This window comes from Octopus bimaculoides, chromosome 1, assembly GCF_046866305.1.
Source record: "Octopus bimaculoides isolate indiv1 chromosome 1, ASM4686630v1, whole genome shotgun sequence".
Lineage (NCBI taxonomy): Eukaryota > Metazoa > Mollusca > Cephalopoda > Octopoda > Octopodidae > Octopus > Octopus bimaculoides.
In genome coordinates this window covers 129,800,374-129,820,927 of record NC_142928.1, presented here as the reverse complement: position 1 = coordinate 129,820,927, position 20,554 = coordinate 129,800,374, and the positions used below count along the sequence as shown (strand labels likewise).

Genomic DNA, 20,554 nt, shown 5'->3' with positions numbered 1-20,554 from the left:
ACCAATATTCATCATCATCATCATCTCCACTTGTCTATGGTGTTGGATGGAATTTGTTGAGGAAGATTTTCTACAGCTGGATGCCCTCCTTATTACTGCCTCACTTGTTTTAAGTAAGGTAATATTTCCCCATGACCAAACATATTTTCACAGAAGATTGTAAATGACGGACACTGCTTGCATGATGATGACACTTATTTGCAACTGTGACACAATGTCGAGGCAAGGAGACAGTAACACACACACACACATGCACATACACATATGTAGTGGCGAGCTAGCAGAAACGTTAGCACGCCGGGCGAAATGCTTAGTGGTATTTCGTCTGCCGCTACGTTCTGAGTTCAAATTCCGCCGAGGTCGACTTTGCCTTTCATCCTTTCGGGGTCGATTAAATAAGTACCAGTTACACACTGGGGTCGGTATAATCAACTTAATCCGTTTGTCTGTCCTTGTTTGTCCCCTCTGTGTGTAGCCCCTTGTGGGTAGTAAAGAAATAGCACATACACATATACAATGAGTTTCTTTCAGTTTCAGTTTACCAAATCACCTCACAAGGCTTTGATTGACTTGAGGCTGTTGTAGAAGTCATTTGCCAAAAGTGTCAAACAGAGGGACTGAACCTGAAGCCATGTGGTTGGGAAGCAAATTTCTTATCACACAACCACAACTCTTTGTCCATCCATTACATCCTTTCCTCATTCACTTTGTGTGAAAGCAAGCAATGAAAAGTGCAGCAGAATAACTGGCATTTCATTTTTAACTGAAAAATCTCACCATTAACAGATGAACAGACATACATTAGCAGTAGAAGCACCCATGAAATCAGCTTCATAGTGCTTAGATAATTCACTAAATCATCATCTTTATCATCATTGTCTTTTAACATCCACTGTTCCATACTTGCATGGGTCAAGCAGAATTCGTTGAGGCAGATTTTCTGCAGCTGGATACCCTTCCTGTTGCCAACCCTCTCTTGTTTTCAAGCAAGGTAATATTTCTCCATGATTGGACATGTTTTTATAGAATATTGGAAACAACTGACACTGCTTGCGTGACGGGGACACTTCTTTACAACTATCACATGATGTTACAACCAGGAAGCGCATGCACACACACACACACACACCTTTTCAATTTTTGTTTACTAAATTTATTCTCAAGGCTTTTGTCAGCCTGGGGCTGTTATAGAAGACATCTTCCCAAGGTTGCATGCAGTAGGACTGAATTCCAATCCACATGGTTGGGAAACAAGCTTTTCAGTCATACAGCTGTGCCTGAGTCTACATGTAATACACTATACATATTATCTAGATGATATTATTAGTGTTGGATCTGATTCTGAGATTAGTGTAGTAACTAGAGGAAAGCATTTAGGGAGACGTTAGATGAATTCAAGAAAATGTGATATTGTATGACTGAGAAATTTACATTGAATGTGGAAGATCTATATAGACAGGAGAGAAATGAGATGAGAGCAGTTACGCATTAAAAGTATCAGTTAATGTATACAGCAGAGTTGCCTCTCCAAGTAGGAACATATGAGGCAAAACAAATGAAAAACTCAGGCTGGGTAAAATGTTGTACAAGCTGACTGTGAAAGTTACTTAACTGAGATAACATAGGATTTAAAATGGTGATTTGTTGTACTGCTGAGCTGTCAAGTCCACCTTACAAGAAAATGTAGACAACAGATTGATAGTGAAAGTTATATATATATGTATATGTGTGTTTGTGTGAGTGTATAAATGTGTAATGTATATATACACACACACACACACAGCCACCATCTTGCTTTAGGGAATGAATCATAAATGTTATACAAATGAATAAACATTACAGAAAGTATTTAGTAGTCTTTTTCTTGTTTGTAACTTTAATTTTGAGTTTATACCAGTTCTTGTCTGGCTGAACACTAATAAAAACCAGAGATGAAAAATAGCATTTTGTCTGTTCCATAAATGTTAGGATTATTGTCAATGAAGCTCTACACATTATGCCTCATCAAAAATAGATAAATAAATAAGTAAATAAAATGAAGGTGTCATCAAGCATATAAATTGTAAAGCCTCCTTTTTCTGAGAAAGGCGTCATCATAATACAGGCTGAAAAGTTTGACTTTAAAACACAAAACCCTAAACCAAAATAAGGACTGTGCGGAGTCTGAGCAGCATTTCTCTAATCTTGTATAAACAGGCAAGATTCTGACCTCATGCCAACACCTTCCAAAACCCTTGCATCAACTCTTTGATGTACTTCATACAATCACCTAATATTTATATATTTTCTGATAGATCAAAATGTATGTACTCTAGACATTGCAACATACAATTTTCTCAGACAACATCACTAAAACATAAAAGAAAATAAGCCTCAGTACATAAAACAATAAATATTGAGGTAAAGACATTAATCACATAACTAAACATAGAATACAGTATGGCATGCCTTGCTATACAAGTGCCCTATTTAAAGAATGAAATTTTTCAACCCCAAATGAAAGCTAAACAACTCCTTCAAAAATTAATTAGGTTCAGTAAAACTTGACGTATCTCAAAATTAGGAACATCACCAGATTAGCTCAATGGAACTGTGTGCTGAAGTAATTCATTAGTTTGAGGTCATGCAGGATAAAATGCACTGTAGATTTACTCAATTTGACATACTGGAATTTGGTAAAGTGTATACTACAATTGATGGTATTGATATCATTATCAGTGTCAGGAAGCTGCTTCTGTTGTATAACAACTCCCTCTGAGTAGAAAAGGAGGATAGTCCCGTATTCTTCATCTTACTAGAGAATTGAAATGGAGCAGAGGTTTCCAGACTAGTCTACCTCTTCATCCTAGACAATATAAGCAAACATAGAAGGGCCCATATATTAAGTCCCAGGTTGTGTAGAGCTAATGGTTTAACTAGCTTTCACAACATGAATAACCACAGCATGGATAAGCTAAGAAAGGATTTAATAGGCCTGTTTAAGAAGCATTATATGATAATCACCACTAATTAAAGAGTTGTTAATTTCCTATATACTACTTTGGTCCTGTTACTGGTAAGGGCTGCGCTTATACAAAGCCAGAAAAGGACATTACATACACACAGGTGATGAATTGGTGGAGTGTCATGGTATTCACTCAGACTCAGCATACTGAGTTCAGATCCTGCCAAGGTCAACTTTGCCTTTCATCTTCTCAGAGTTGATTAAAATGTACCAGCCCAGCATAGTGATTTGGCAGAACTGTAAGAACAACAGGCTGGATGTCTTGCAATGTTTGTTCCAGATTTTTGCATTCTGAATTCAAATCCTACCAGGTCGACTTAGGTGATAGACTAGTCCATTGTCAGTTTTACATCACCACCTGGCACTGTGGATGCATTTAGTGAAGTCCCCTCTTTTGCAAACATTCAGGCTAGGTCTCCAACTTGAGAAAACATTTGTTTTGTTCCTTCAACAAGTCTCAGATCCTCTATAAAGAGTAATGGACACTGTTTTCCTTCTTGATTAAATGATAGGAAGAAAAACAGATACTGAAAGACATCAATCATCCACTAGGCATTATAAAAAAATTAATAGATGGAATAAATAGAATATCTGACCCATCCTCCAATTGGCATATTTGCGATTGTGCAGTTCCACCCTGTACAGTGCTGCACTTTTTAAATGTTCTTTCAAGCAGATAGTTTATAAGAAGAAAGGAAAATATTACATGGTTGAATCCATTTATAGTTAGAGTATAAAAACTAACAGCTAAATCTCTGTTAAAACTACATAAGTATTTTACAGCCACACTAATTCCATACAATTCAACAAAAAAATACAAAACACCCTGCTGTTGCCTTATATATCTCAAACTACAAGTGAAAACACATTACAAGTCAGCCCAGCCCTCACTTATTCTCAATCCAACAGCCAACTTGTAATTTCAGAATTGCTCACCAAATATTTTATGCCTTCATTAGCAGTGATATATGGAGCAGTTTAAAAACAGATTTAACCAGCATACATATTCATCTGGATTTAGAGATGAAATTACCACTACCTCTCAACTGGAATGACAATTCCAGTTGAAAGTGTCCTTGTAGCCTGAAACTTATTAAATACTGCACTCCATGTATATAAATAAGGGCAAAAAGATATTTTTTACCTTAATGAAAGAACCATAATCACTGAACATAAGGGATCAAATTTTGAACTATAGCAAACTCAGGACAAAGTTCTTGCTACAGTCTTTCAATTGTATCCTAGTTAAAGAATTTTCAAAACATTTCTTTTTGTGGGTATTTACAATAACTTCTCTTTATTTGAAAAATTGAATGATACAGTTCAGTCCCCATTAAGGAGGAGTGGGTATTGAAGGAGGTGATCTTGTGTCGGATCATGAAAGGTTAGATTGTGACAGAGACAGAGAGGTAGAAACGGGTGTCTTGCTACAGAGGAGGTATATTACCTGGCCAGAGGGGGGGGGGGGGTGATCATGAATGAGGGCAGAAACAGGTGTACTGCTGTAGAGGATATATATATATATATATATATATATATATATACATATATATATATATATATACATATATATATATATATATATATGAGAGAGAGAGAGGATGGGCCAAAAGTCACACACCAAAATCTTTAGCATTTCATTAATATTTCATTATTATTATAATAAATAATTGAATAAATCATCATCATCATTATTATTGGTAAGCTGGCAAAAACATCAGCACACCAGGCAAAATGCTTAGTATGATTTCATCCATCTAAGTTCAATTTCCGCTTTGCTTTTCATCCTTTTGAGGTCAATAGAATAAGTGCCAATTAGATACTGGGGTTGATGTAATCACCCAATCCCCTCCCACAAAATTTCAGACCTTATGCCTTAAGTAGAAAGGCAGCGAGCTGGCAGAATCATTAGCATGCCGGGCAAAATGCTTAGCAGTATTTTGTCTGTCCTTACATTGAGTTCAAATTCTTCTGAGGTCGACTTTGCCTTTCATCTTTTCAGGGTCAATGAAATAAGACCAGTTATGCACTGAGGTCAATGTAATTGACCAGCCCCCTTCCCCATAATTTCAGGCCTTGTGCCTATTGTAGGATTATTATTATTATTAAGCACCCACTACACTGTCGGAGTGGTTGGCGTTAGGAAGGGCATCCAGCTGTAGAAACTCTGCCAAATCAGATTGGAGCCTGGTGTAACCATCTGGTTCACCAGTCCTCAGTCAAATCGTTCAAACCATGCTAGCATGGAAAGCGGATGTTAAACGATGATGATGATGATGATTGAGTGAGAGAGCAGTGCATGCCATCAAAGTGACACTGCGGTAAAATATACGAAGCCCATTATACCCAACATGACTACCCATCTGATAAGGGTACACCAGGCACATGCATCACAATCATATGTACATGACATGGTGATCTCATAAACAGCACATGACCTCGCAGGTGGGCCCAGTTAAAATTTTCTTCAGGTTGAATAGCCCATCCCGCTCAAAAGGTCCCTGAATAAGATTTGTTTAAGGATGTTGAGCAAAACACCCATGTTTCCAAAGGTGAATTAATCAAGCCCCAAAGAATTCCTCTCAACACATGGCTATGGTGCTCCCCCACTACTTCTGCTCAGGATCAGAGATGCACATATTGTCAGCCACCAAGGGACATGCTCAACTGGTTAAGGTCAAACAACTGACAAGCAAATCTGTGGTATTGAGCAGAGTATTTGCTGTAGTCCATCTTTTCTACCAAGACGAAACAATGTACATGATAACACTTCCAATCAATTAAGATCAGAAGCCATGAGAGCCACTGCATCCGAGCATTTATTATTATTATTATTATTATTATTATTATTATTATTATTATTATTATTATTATTCATTTTGTTCATCATGTGCATGTGTATTCATTGCTATTTAATTTATCTAATCCAATTTTAGGAAAATTGAAGCAGGTATTGAACTTAATTTGTTCATGACTTTTGGCCCACCCTGTATGTGTGTTTATATATATATATATATGTATGTGTGTGTGTATATATATATATATATATATATATATATATATGTGTGTGTGTGTGTATATATATATATATATATATATAGGCACAGACATTGCTGTGTGGTAAGAGGCTTGCTTCTCAACCACATGGTTCCGGGTTCAGTCCCACTGCATGGCACCTTAGGCATGTGTCTTCTGCTATAGCCTCAGGCTGACCAAAGCCTTGTGAGTGGATTTGGTAGACGGAAACTGAAAGAAGCCCGTAAAGCGGACGTTAAACGATGATGATGATGATGATGATATGTATGTTTGTGTGTCTATGTTTGTCCCCCCCCCCATCGCTTGACAACTGATGTTAGTGTGTTTACGTCCCTGTAACATAGCAGTTTGTCAAAAGAGACTGATGGAATAAGTATTAGGCTTACACAGAATAACTACTGAGGTCTATTTGTTCAACTAGAGGCAGTGCTTCAGCATGGCTACAGTCAAATGACTGAAACAAATTATATATATATATATATATATATATATATATTTTTTTTTTTTCACAAACACACATGCATACATGACTAGTCACATACAACCACATCCAAAATAAATTCACATTTGTATGAAAATTTGGGAGTTTTCTTCTTGTTGTGTGAACGTCAATATAATCCTTGCAGCAGCATCAGATTTTTCTCTCTTTGTCAGTTATATTTTCAGCAGTTGTATCACATGTATCTGGTTAAGTTTCTGTAAAATTTCTCACTTGAAGCAATATAACAGGTAGTAGAAGTCGTTTGGTTTAGAAATTAAAATGAAAAGCATCAACCAGCATTGAAAAAAATAAAAAAAATTAAATGTTGTCACATGTCACATGTGATCTACTGTTGTTCCATTCATTGATATCCGCCATCTTTAAGTAAGAAGACGGAAAGAAACTAAAGAAGCAACAAAAGCTGCAGCCACTCACTTGACTTCAAGTGATAGTCATATGAATGTCACCACCATGCATATAGTGTCCTTCCTTTTCAATCTTCTGAGAAAACATGTCTGGTTGTAGGGAAATATTACTTTATTTGAAAACAGTTAATGGTTGGTGACAGGAAGGACAGCTGGCCGTAGAAAATTTGCCTAAAAAGCTCCATCCAGCCCATGCAAGTATAGAAAATGGATGTTAAACAATGACAATGATGATGATGATGATGATGATATATAGGTTCTTGTTTCTATTTTATTTTATTATCACTAACTACATGATGGGCTTCTTTTAGTTCCCTTCTACCAAATTCATTTACAAGGCTTTGGTTGTCCTGGGGCTATTGTAGAAGACACTTGCCCAAGGTACTATACTGTAGGACTGGATGTGGAACCATGTGGTTGGAAAGCAAACTTCTTATCACACAGCCATGTCAGTGCCTATTAAAAAATATGGAACACTTCAGATATTTGTGTGGCATCCTTGTGCAGTGGTCACCCAAATCTTTTCTGTCTTATTCCATTTTAGTATATGTATAGCTGAAGCCAGTGATAAAAAATTTTTCTTCAGGTCCTCAAACAAAGACAACACTTTCTCTTGAATGATTTTTTGACTAATAGTAGCACGCTGACGATTCAACCTAACAATCCAAAGAGAAAGAAGACTTTCCATTTCTTCAAAGATTTTGCCTCTTTTCTTATTGATGGCAGTGTTCTTCATCCCTGGGGCTTCAGGTTTGATATGTGCTAAAATCTTGTCCTTATATGTACAATCGTCGATACAGTTGTCCGACTCATCCCAAAAGATTGTGCAATTACATCATAGCGTTTTATCATAGCCAGTTTATCTTCCAGCATTATAGCATAACACTTAGCACTTTCACTATGAATTTCCTTAGGAGCCATGGGGTTAAAAAACAAAGTCACAAATGAATGCGAATGAGAAAGTAGCCAATGAACAGACATAAACAAATCTGATTTCAAAACAAATGCAGGAATCATGAGTGACAATGACCCCTAATGGTAAATATGGAACTACAGTGCAATATGAGCTCCAAAAGACCGATAAATAAGACAACACAGTTGATTTCATGATTTCGTTCACTAACCTACACTACTTTATGGTGTGTATGTTAACATCTACTGTATGTATTTTAATATGGTTTTATATGGTTTTATTCTTATTTATTGTACAGTAACATGATTTTATGTGCTTTTATCGGTTTTCTAGGGATTCTACGATTCCAATATTTGTGGCAGAGAGATGTAAAGTCAAGTAAAATGACTTGACTTGATTTTTATTTTTCCATGTATTATTTTTGAAAACCGTATAATTGAGAACAGCTTAAATCAAAATGACTTAAGCCGAGGTATGCATGTATGTATGTATGTATGTATGTATGTATGTATGTATATGTATATATATATATATATATACTTAAAGTTGCAAAATTATCACAAAAACTGTTAGTCAGAGTTTCACGTTTCCATTTGTCGGACAGTTGTCATGAAAACTGAATTAAAAGTATTGAATTTTAATTCAATTTTCATCACAACTGTCCAACTAATGGGAATGTGATACTCTGAGTAACAATTTTTGTGATAATTTTGCAGCTTCGATAAAAGCACATTCGAGTACTATTTTCTTCACCTTGTTTTGCACTTATGTACCACCCTCTGTGTGTGTGTGTGTGTATCTATCTATATACAGGGTGTCCAGAAAGTTTTGCCTGATTCTTATTTTGAAAACTATAATACAATACAGTTTACAATAAAATAAAAATCAGGTGAAACTTTCTGGACACCCTGTATCTGTGTGTGTGTGTGTGTGTGTGTACATGCTTGTCTTGACATCATGTTGTGGTTGTAAATGAGCATCAACATCATAAAGGTGTTGTTTGTTTCTAATCTTCAGTGGAAAACATTTGGCCATGGGAAAATATTACTTTGCTTGGAAACAGTTGGGGTTTGGTAACAGGAAAGGCATCTGGCTGTAGAAAATCTACTGCAAAAAATTCTATATACAAGGATGGAAAATTGAATGTTAAATGATGATTATACATCCATACGTACATAAGTATGTACGTATGAAATTTTTTTATAATTATGTGTGTGTGAATATGTAAATAGTGGTGAGAGAAACACACAAATTAAAAATTCAAGTCAAATTGAAATAGATAAATGCTGGTAATATAGATGATGTACTTGGTAGTAAAGAAACTTTTTGAAATGACTGGAAAGTAGTTTGAAAAGTGTATGTGAGAGAGAGAGTAAAGGAATAAATTTAATTTCAGTGAAGGTAGAAGAATTTGTAAGTATTGTCCTATTCTTCTTTGATGTATGCATATCTAGCAGGAATAAAGATATTTCTTCCATGGAATTGACAATTAGCTTCCATTTGAGATATATAGCCAAGGGCTGGGAAACAGATAGATCAATAATTTTATATATATATATATATATATATATATATATATATATTACTACAGCACTCCATCGGTTATGATGACGAGGGTTCCAGTTGATCCAATCAATGGAATAGCCTGCTCGTGAAATCAATGTGCAATGTGCAAGTACACATGTGTACCCTTAACGTAGTTCTTGGGGAGATTCAGTATGACAGAACGTGACAAGGCTGGCCCTTTGAAATACAACAGAAACTGGAAGAAATAGTGAGAGAAAGTTGTGGTGAAAGAGTACAGCAGGGTTCGCCACCATCCCCTGCCGGAGCCTCGTGGAGCTTTAGGTGTTTTCGCTCAATAAACACTCACAATGCCTGGTCTGGGAATTGAAACCGCGATCCTATGACCGCGAGTCCGCTGCCCTAACCACTGGGCCATTGCGCCTCCACTAAGAAATAAGCATAATGAAAATGAATGGGTTATTTCCTTTGGTGGTTATTTCCCTTGAAAGCATAAAAATAATTATTCCCACTGTTCACTTGCGCCCAAATGTTATTCCTCCTGCCATTTACCTGAACATTTTTTCAAAATTTATTTTATACTTAAAACCTCCCCAGTCACATAAGCAATGTGTGTATGAAGTTTAAGAAAAATTGGTCAAGTTGTTTTAGCGTGAAACGAGGACATACACACACACAAACACAGACATTTTCAGTTTTAATATGTAAGATAAATACATACATACATATATATATGATTGTTGGGATTGTATTGTGTGTGTATATCACACACACACGTATACACATACACACACAAGCACGTGCACACACACAATAACACACACCACCCTGACAAATACAAGACACTCTCACAAACCTACCCACACGTATACACATGCACTGCACAAACAATAGAAATAAAACACTGTCATGTATGCACACTGACAATACACATTCAGTGGATCATGCTAGCTTCATTTCTTTCAAGCCTACACATGTCCTCAGCAGTCATCTAGTTGCCAGCAGAGGTAGGAGTTCCCTGAACTTTGCTCAGGCTATTCTTATTCTAGCTGCTACACTCTCAGAGCAACATCCACCAATACAGACATGGTTGCTTAGGTAGCGGAAGCTATTAACTCCGTCTAGTTTCTCACCCTGGCATGTGATGGAGTCTGTTGTCTGTACATCTTCAGTGTTTATTGCGAGAACAGTGAAAAATTCCGGGTAGAGGTAGGGGTCCACCAAGGTTCAGTCCTCAGCCCCCTCCTATTTATCATAGTCCTCCAGGCAATAACACAAGAATTCAAGACAGGATGCCCTTGGGAGCTCCTCTATGCTGATGACCTTGCGTTACTTGCTGAGTCACTATCAGAACTAGAGAAGTTTCAGGTGTGGAAGCAAGGACTAGAATTGAAGGGCTTTAGAGTCAACCTAGCTAAAACCAAACTCCTAATAAGTAGGAAGGTAGACAAAACACAAACCCCCTTCAGGTAGATGGCCCTGCTAGATCTGTAGAAAAGGCGTTGGTAGAAACTCTATAAGATGTACCCAGTGTAAGCTATGGGCACATGAGAGGTGCAGCAATATCAAAGGAAGTTACTTTTTGTATGTGGCAGATGTTCAGGAGCAATAAACACTGAAAATGTGTAGAAAACAACTTCTGCCACATTCCAGGGAGACAAACTATACGTAGTTGATAGCTTCCGATATCTGGGTGACCAAGTTAGTAGTGGGGGAAGGTGCGCTGAAAGTGTAGCTGCTAGAATAAGAATAGCCTGGGCAAAGTTCAGAGAGCTCTTACCTCAGCTGGTGACAAAGGGCCTCTCACTCAGAGTAAAAGGCAGACTGTATGACGCATGTGTACGAAGGCTCAAACCCAAAGTGGCACATAGTGGGCTGAACCCAGACCATTTCATTGGGAAGCAATCTTTTTATCACACAGTTATTCCTACCTCTTCATTCATAGAAATTAATTATCATCCTTTTTCTATTTAAACTCTCCTTTGGTAAGTAAAGGTCTTGAAATATGTTTACTTAATTTAACCTAATTATCTTGTTGGTGCTTAATTTTTAATTGTGATTGGATGAAAAACAATATCAAAATCAGGTTTTGCTCTAAAATGAACTGTATATTGAAGTAGTCATTTAGTTTGGAGTTGTCTGTTTCTGGCATAATTTCTACTATTCAGCGATAATGATAATAAAGATGAAGGTTAGAGAGAAAAGGAATAGTTAAAATGTGAGGTAAAGAGAAGATAGGAAAAAGGGAGTAGTAAAAGGGTAAAAACAGAAATGGGAAAACAATTGAGTGGAGGAGTTGTGGAAGACAAAGGAGTGAATAAAAGCAAGAAGAAAGAAAATGGGAACTAGTGAGAGAGAGAGAGAGAGAGAAGATATATATATATATATATATATATATATATGAGAGAGAGAGAGAGAGAGAGAGAGAGAGAGAGAGAGAGAGAGAGAGAGAGGAGTGTGAAAAAGTGGGTGCAAAGTAACAAGAAAAGCAGAGAGATTGATGGAGTAGGAAGGAGACTGAAAATAGTGGGGAAAATGAGAGAAATTATAAAACAGAAAATAAAAGATGCTGAAAAGAATGGGAAAAAAATAGAGGAGAAAAAAAGAATGGATGTGCAGAGAGTGAGTGAGTGAGAGAGAGAGAGAGAGAGAGAAGGATTATTAAAGAAATAAAAGTAATGGAATGGTTACAGTGATTGTCACAGTGGACATTGACTTGCACAGATCATAGAAATGGTGTAGACATCTGGCTGAAGAAATAATTGAAGATGTAAAGCTGTAATAAAATTGTGTGGGCAGATTTGGTAATCAATGCAGTTGTCATTGTTATAGCAACTGTGAGTTGTATCAGTTTTGCTAGTTGAAATAACTGGATAGCTGTAATGGTGAGGTTATCATTGTCTTAACCCAGGTCAGCCTTGACAATGCAACTCTGTGATTAAAGGGGCCTCCACTGTAACTATTTTCCCCTTTTTTTCTCCAAGATGACAAGATAACATGTCTCCTATTTTTAAAGATGATACTAATTTGAGTAATGTATGGTTTACACACTAAATGGAGGTTATTTGTTACTCAGAGAATTGGATTTATAGTTGTGATAGTTGTTTGATGTAATGGTTGTGGTAGCTGTGACAGTGTAATGGTTGTGAGTTGTAGCTGTTTAACTAATTGTACATTATAATAGTTGAAGTAGACAAATATAAAATGATGGGTGATATAATCCAAATTGTGTGTGATAATTAGAATAATTATCAGTGTTTGGTATTCTGGAAATGGCACTTTTGTACTAGTGATCATAAACATTGCAATAAATGGTTTAGTTTTGAGGGAACATATTTGATTATAATAACCTAGAGATTAGTTGTGACTTTCATGCTTCTCTCAAGGGTTATTGTTACATATAAAATGTAGCAGTTACAACTGGGAATTGTAATTGAGTTAGGAATCTGGCTTGCTTCTAAGATATCCTTACTTTACAGTCAATAAAAATATTTTTTTATTACAGCCAATAATAATATATATTTTTATTATAGCCAATGATAAAAAAAAAAATGATTTTCTTTTATATAGCTTTAGGTTTTTAAGAGTACAAATGGGAAATATATTCATGTTTTTCTAAAAATATTTTCCAGATAATGGAAAATCTATTTGACTTTTTAGAGTTTAGTTTTGGAAGGAGAAGAAATGGAGGCCCTCCTTGACTGCAATGGTCAGTGTGATTGAGAGATTTATCTTAAATTCCTGCAGATTGTTATCTACTGGGGAAATTTGGAAAGGAAGGGAATTCTAGAGGATTGCAGCTTTGGGGATAAAGTTTTGGATAAAAGTCATTTATGTGGTTTTGGGATTGAATGCAACATGAATCCTGTGTAGATGATTGAGTGCCTTTGAGTGAGGATACTAATAATTCAAGGGTACAGGAATCTTTTTAGTAATAGAGGAGACAGAGGGCGAACATAGTATATCAGCAGTTGCTTTGTGTAACTGAGTGAAGGCTTATCAATCAATTGGATGGCCATTTTTGGATGAGGTCTACAATACTTGCATGTGTGTATGTGTGTGTGTGTGCATGTAACAGTTGCACCATCCCATTTACTTTGGTCTGGAACACAGCTGTTTCGTGTATAGGGCCAGCAGCTGTTCCCAGCTGAATTAGTTTTTGACTCTGAAAAGAAAGCGTAACCTTTGGGATACATACCATCTATGTTATAGATATGTGTTTGTCATGAAAGTTGAAGAAGGTTTGCATTATGTGTTAGAGAAGGTATAATACTATGTGTGTTGTGACTGTTTTAGTATTGTTGAAGATAACTAAATTACTATGGTATCATTGGAGGATAGAAGTGGTATATTATGTTTAATGTGAAGTGCCTAGATTGCATAAGGATTCTGCCGATATGTGAAAAATTATGTAAGATGGAAAATTGGTATCATCTGTATAGGAATGTGCTTGACTGGAAGTAACAAAGTCAGCCATTGATATAGTGAAAGAAGAGTTATTAACAATCGAATGCTGTGATGATGTATAACTTTATTTATTGAAGACTTTATTTATTGAAGATATGATAATGATAAATAATTAAGCATGAAATATTTTTGCAAGATGACTTTCTCAATGACTCTGCAGTTTTAATTTGATTTTGAAACCAAGATTTCTTTGTATCGCTTTTTTTAAATAATAATGGTCTTTTTATATGATGGAAAAAAAAACAAAACAAAAAAAAAACTATCTTTCCATAGAATGTTTCTTAGAATCACAAGAAATCAATATAAAACAATGAGAAAGTTCTATTGGATAGGTCAAAATAAGTTCTAATTTTTTAAGCATGGCAGGTCAAAATTTAAACCTTGTTTTCTGTATGTAACAGTCAATTTTTAACTATCAGTATTTCTAGCATTGAAATTGTATAGGTCTATGTGTTTAAATAGTAAACAACTTCTTAAGTGGGTGTTTGGTATTTTAGTGCTTAAAACACCTTAAAAATCATGAGCATATCATTAGCTTATTTATTGGAAACCAAAACAAAGTAGAGCTCTATATCAATAACTGCACTAATTAAGAATATGCAGCATCAACAAATTATAAAGACTGAGAAATTTAAATTAAGGTAATGAGTTAGAGAAAGTGCAGGTCTTTTGAAGGCAGTTGCTGAAGGATGAATGTAACCAGTGTGATGTCTAAGTAAATGTGGTTTGTCTAAGAAAGTAATGAATGAAAGTATCATTAATAAATGAAAAGAAAAGTTATTAGAAAGAAGAAATTAAACTAAGTGATCGTTTAATGAAAGTGATAACAAATGTTCTAGATAAGATAGTACTTAATTGCCTTTTTTGTATGATGAAAATAGAAGTTTGATTTAACCCTTTAGTGTTTAAACCGGCCATATCAGGCCAAAATTGTCTTCGGGTTTTATGCTCAAACCAGCCAGCTCTGACCTCACACCTACCCTACAAAGTCATTCTAAAAATAAACAGGGACATCACCAAAATCTCAGAGTTACAAGATGCTGTACAATTAATTTAAACAATGTAATTAAAGAGGCTTTACATTTGACAGATTAATCTGAATGCTAAAGGGTTAAGCAACAGATGCTACCTTAACTCTTTAGCATTCAGATTACTCTGTCAAATGTATCATACTTACTTATTCACATTGTTTTGAATTAATCATGGCTTATCTCATAGCTCTGTGATTTCAGTGGTGTAATAGTTTAGGGTAGTTGTGAAATACCAGATCCAGCTAGTTTAATATAAAGCAGATAGAATCTTTTGGTTGGATATGGTTAGTTTAAATGCTAAAGGGCTAATGCTCTTTCCATATGAAGAACTAACTAAATTATGCATGTTCAAGAAGTTCTTTGTAGTAGTGGAACATGGATTGGCTGTAGGTTTGATAGTGTATAACACACATGAATGTGTATTATACACTTGATAGTATACTTGATAGAGAAATTGGAAACAAGTGAATTAAAAACATGATTAGGTATCAACAGTAAAGGTTGATATAAGCAAGAGAGACAACTATACTGCAAGACAAATATACAATTTAAGCTAGATGTTGAAGACAAGTAGACAATACAAACTAAATAGAAATAGATTGTTAGGGTTAGAGAGGCCAAGGTAGATTTAGAATACTATTAGGTTGTCAAGAAAGTTGTTGCGGAATTTTTAATTTTGGTTTTAAATGATGTATTTTCAAATTAATTTTCGTTAAATTACTTTGACTTTATATAGCATTTTAAAGCCCGTTTTTCGCTCTATCAAATCGTGTTACCCTTTTTGTTTTTGAATAATTAGGCCATTTTTTCTGGAATGTTGAATACAACATGGACAAAAAGCAAATTTGCACAATTTTCTTATTCCAGTTCAAGCTAGGCTGAAAAGCTGCTGAAACAGCTCACAATATCAACGAGCACAATCGTGGTTCAAGAAATTTCGTAGCAGTGATGAGTGTCTTGAAGATGATAAACGTAGTGGTCCACCATTGGATGTTGACAACGATCAACTAAGAGCCTTAGTCGAGGCCAATCTATGCACAACTGTTCGAGAGCTTGCTTCTGAATTAGACATAACATATACGATAATTTCCAACCACTTGAAAGAGATTGGAAAAACAAAAATACTTGAGGAATGGGTGCTGCATGAATTGAACGACAACCCCAAAAAAACGCTGTTTTGAAGTGTCGTCTTCCCTTCTTTTACGCAAAAATGATCTGTTTCTCGACTGGATTGTGACTTGCGATGAAAAGTGGATTCCTTACGACAACCAGCAATGCTCAGCTCAGTGGTTGGACACCAACAAAGCTCCACGGCACTTCCTGAAGCCAAAGTTGCACTAAAGGAAGGTCATGGTGACTGCTTGGTGGTCTGTGGCCAGTCCCATCCATCACAGCTTTTTGGATCCAGGCAAAACCATTACGGCGGAGAAGTATTGTCAGCAAATGGATGAAATGCATGAGAAACTCTGACAACAACAGCCAGCATTGGTCAATAGAAAAGGACCAATTCTTCTCCACAACAAAGCTTGGCTGTACGTCGCACAACTGACCCTGCAGAAATTGAACGAATTGGGCTATGAAACTCTGCCTCATCCACCATACTCACCAGACCTCTGGCCTACTGACTACCACTTTTTCAAGCATCTTGACAACTTCCTGCATGAGTAATGCTTCAAAAACCAAGACAATGTCAAACACACCTTCAATGACTTCATCACCACCAGAATGCAGGATTTTTATGCTACTGGCATAAATAAATTTGTTTTGCATTGGCAAAAGTGTGTTGATTCTGATGGTGTTTATTTTGATTAATAAAGTTTTGTTTGAGCCGAGATATGTGCATCTGAATTTAACGGTTAAAAACCGCAAGAACTTTCTTGACAGCCTAATATATAGTCTTGTGTAAAAGTTGATGGCCTGTAAAAGTCAACCCCCTAAAAATCTGGAATTTTCTGTATATCTCATGTAAAAGTCAAACCTACTTCTTCACAGATAATGGGTTTGTTGAGTGTGATGGATGAGAGTAAAAGAGCAAGTAAATTGGGATTATTACTGTACTTCACATTGTTTTTTTATATTTATTTACAGCAGCTGCTGCTACTGATATAGCATTTTGAATTCTAGTGTGAATTTCAGCCTTTGATAAGTAGTATCCTTGTAATAATTGATCCCATTAATTTCATCTTAAAAATGATCTATAAGAGATTCAACTTATACACTAGTATATATGGTAAGATGGTTAAACTGGATTTGACAACTTGGGACCTGCAATTGAACTTATTCAAGAGAGAAGACCAAAGGAAAATAATGAATTATTGATCTTTCCAACCCATGCTGATAAATCTGGGCTCACTTGACTGATCTAAACAATGACATCATCATTAAACATTTGTTCCCCATGCTGGCATGGGTTGGACAATTGGAGCTGGTAAGGCTGGGGGTAAGGGGGTGAAAGGCACCAGACTCCATTGTGTGTTCTGGCATGGTTTCTATGACTGGATGCTCACCCCAGTGCCAACATCTATGCAAATTAAAGTCACAAAAATCAGATATTCATTATTAATTTGGTAATAGTAATAGTGTAGACGGTACAACTCCTTAAAATTTCACATCAACCCAGATGACCTTTTGTATTTCATTCATTCAGGATCACTAAAATTATTACCAGTTATATACTGATGCTGTATCAGTTGACATACTCCTCTCATTTTTACATTTTTTTTTTCTAAATTGTGTTCATGAACAATAACTTCTTCACACATTTTGATGTTCAAGGTGATGATCCACTGTGATTCTGAGTGATCAGGTGGCAGTTTGAATGTTTGTAGTCTATTAGCTGAAATGATTACAACCATAAACTGAACCACAAAAGAAACACAAGACATGTGTGATCGTGAAATATGTTTTAATTTCATTACATCAGAAATAAATTTTGATAAATTTGATAAAGTTAATTCCTTGGATGCACTTTGACTACAGTCTATGGGTCATTGTCATGTGTTCTGGTAGTGGGCAGATCCAACACATTGAGATTGTAGGGTGTGACATGTTCAGTACCATGTATGCCCTCCCTGGGTGTTCAAAACAGCCATACACTGTTGGTACATGGAGTGCATGAGGCAGTTCACAAAAGTCATTGGCACCTGTGCCCACACCCTGAGGAAAGCTGCCTCCAGTTCCACACAAGTTGTTGGCCCTGGGACCACCTGGTCCAGCTGTCTCTGAATTTCATCCCTCAGGTTCAGTTTCGGGCTGAGAGCCGGCCATGGTTCTGACGTTGTGCTGATGCAAGGAGTCCATGGTGATCCTGGCTGTGTGGGAAGGAGCATTGTCCTGCTGGAACACGTGGTTATGGTGATGCGCAAAGAAGGGCATGGTGTGAGGTCTTAGGATCTGGTCAATGTAGCGCTGTGCTGTGATGCCATTCCCTCTGCCTGCACCAACATTTTGGAACACATGGGGCCCAATTCTCTGATTCAGGCCTATAGCGCCCCAAACTATGATGCTTTGACCACCCCATGCGTCTCTCTCCATGACACATGCATCTCTGTAGCATTCACCCCTCCTACACCAAACCCTCACTCTGCCATCCGAGGTGGAAATGCAGTACCAGCTCTCATCAGAGAAGACTATCGACCTCCATTGTTGATGCCGCCAATGTCGATGCTGTGTAGCCCACTGTAGTCGTGCCTAACTGTGGTGGGCAGTGAGGACAGGCCCTCGAGCAGGACGATGGCAAAGCAGGTTGTTGGCTGCCAGTTGATGTACTGTGTCGTTGCTGATGGGTTGCTGTCCAGTGCCAATGGTCTCATGAGCTGACATGCTGGCCAGTCTGAAGCAATCATGGAGGTGTTAGAGGTGCATGAAGCAGTCCTGTCTGGATGTGGTCATCTGGGGGTTCCTTCTGAGGGCATGATCTGCAGTGCTGTTGTTGTTGTTGTATCACTGTTCCAGGTGATGGTGCTGACATGGGCATTGTGAACTTTCACAACAACCAGGGCATGCTGTCCTGCTTGCAATCAGCCAATAGCTTGTTCTCTCTGTGCTGCTGACAATCAGGTCATACCTGGTGCGTCCAAATTATGAATGCCAGAAATGCTGTTCAAGTTGATTTTTATACCCATAATCTCCACGAGATGCACATGCATTTCGGTTTTCATAACAATTGTTTGTGACTGCCTCCCATGGCATTCAACACACCTGTGTTTTGGCGTCTTGTTTCAGGGAAAGTTGAAAGGTTACTTGCAATTTGGGTCTGAGACATAAACCAGCATGTCTTGGAATATTTACACTTACATCCCCGAAATAAATTTTCAGAATTTACCATATAAAAATGACATTTGAAAAAATCACATTTCTTTTGCAGTTCAGTGTAGTTTAACCCTTTGGCATTTAGATTACTCTGTCAAATGTAATGCTTATTTATTCATTGTTTTGAATTAATCAGGCATTGTCTTGTAGCTTTGAGATTTCAATGACTTGATTATTTTTTTTTAGAATGGCATTATAGGGTAGGTGTGAAAAACCAGATCTGGCTTATTTGAACATAAAGCAGGTAGAATATTTGGGCTGGATATGGCTGGTTTAGGTACTAAAGAATATTGTTCCAAAGTAGATGGTTGAATTTAATGGTCTTGGTATCAGGTGTGAAGATATTTGATGTAAGTAGATTTGAGGGTATTATCTATCAGATATTGATTTTAAAATAGTGGCGTGTCTAGAGATGTTCTGTCTAACCAAACGAAATCAATATTTATTGGTCATTATTATCACTATTGATCCATTCATTATTTTTTATATTTTCCCTTTGAAACCTGTTGATTTTTATTTCTCTCTTTTTCTCTGCTAGACGATGGTGCAATATCTTGGACAGAATTCCTTGGATTTTTTGCTGATGGTGTTATGGGGAAAGAAGAACTCAAAGCTTTGTTTGATGAAATTGATACACATAATACCAAGTGAGTAATAATAACCTTAACAGCAAGCTTAAGGACTGTCTTTTAAATTTTTATGAACCTACATTATATAAATAGCATTATTATTAACTAAGGCCACTTTTCACTAACAAACTGAAGGTATAATTTTTTTAACTCTATTAAATATAGGATTAATAATTGAACCTGAGGGATGAAATTCAGAGACGGCTGGACCAGGTGGTCCCAAAGCCGACAACTTGTGTGGAACTGGAGGCAGCTTTCCTCAGGGTGTGGGCACAGGTGCCAATGGCTTTTGTGAACCACCTCATAATATTAATTTTACTCGTGCAATAAACCTAATAATCTAGAGGGGTTAGAATACGAGGGTTTAAATTGATTTAACGCTATTTAAAAAGAACTCTATACCAAAACCAGCGTCAGATGTAAAGTTCTTCAAAATCATTCAGAGAGATTCCCAACTTTAGGATTAATAATAATATATTGTTTAATATATAACTATATATGTTTAATATGTGATTAATATATGATTTGTTTAAAAGTTTGAAAGCCACCTCTATTGATTTGTGCATCCATTCTAAAACTGTTTATTGTAGTTACTAGTCTCTTCATTGTTGTGGTAGCCACCATCATACATTAAGTTTTGACTATTTAATTGCTTTGGTTCCATAACTGTTTGTTCACTGTCCTGGTAACTTTTTGGTGACATATTTGATGTTCTTTTTTGAACAGTACAGTA

At 36.5% G+C, this 20,554-nt stretch overlaps 1 protein-coding gene and 1 non-coding gene across 4 annotated transcripts in view; one reads left to right on the top strand and one right to left on the bottom strand.

The window, feature by feature from the left end:
• Positions 1 to 20,554, top strand: part of LOC106870831 (N-terminal EF-hand calcium-binding protein 1) — a 125,627-nt gene that overhangs the window by 55,936 nt on the left and 49,137 nt on the right. For all 3 annotated transcript variants that reach the window (XM_014917055.3, XM_052970315.2, XM_089358088.1), the window contains exon 3: positions 19,731 to 19,839. In XM_014917055.3, the coding sequence (XP_014772541.1) occupies positions 19,731 to 19,839 (109 nt within the window). The remainder of the gene's footprint in view (positions 1 to 19,730; positions 19,840 to 20,554) is intronic.
• LOC128250140 (U6 spliceosomal RNA) lies at positions 7,409 to 7,517 on the bottom strand. Its single transcript, XR_008266264.2, has one exon. It is a non-coding gene; the product is annotated as a U6 spliceosomal RNA (small nuclear RNA).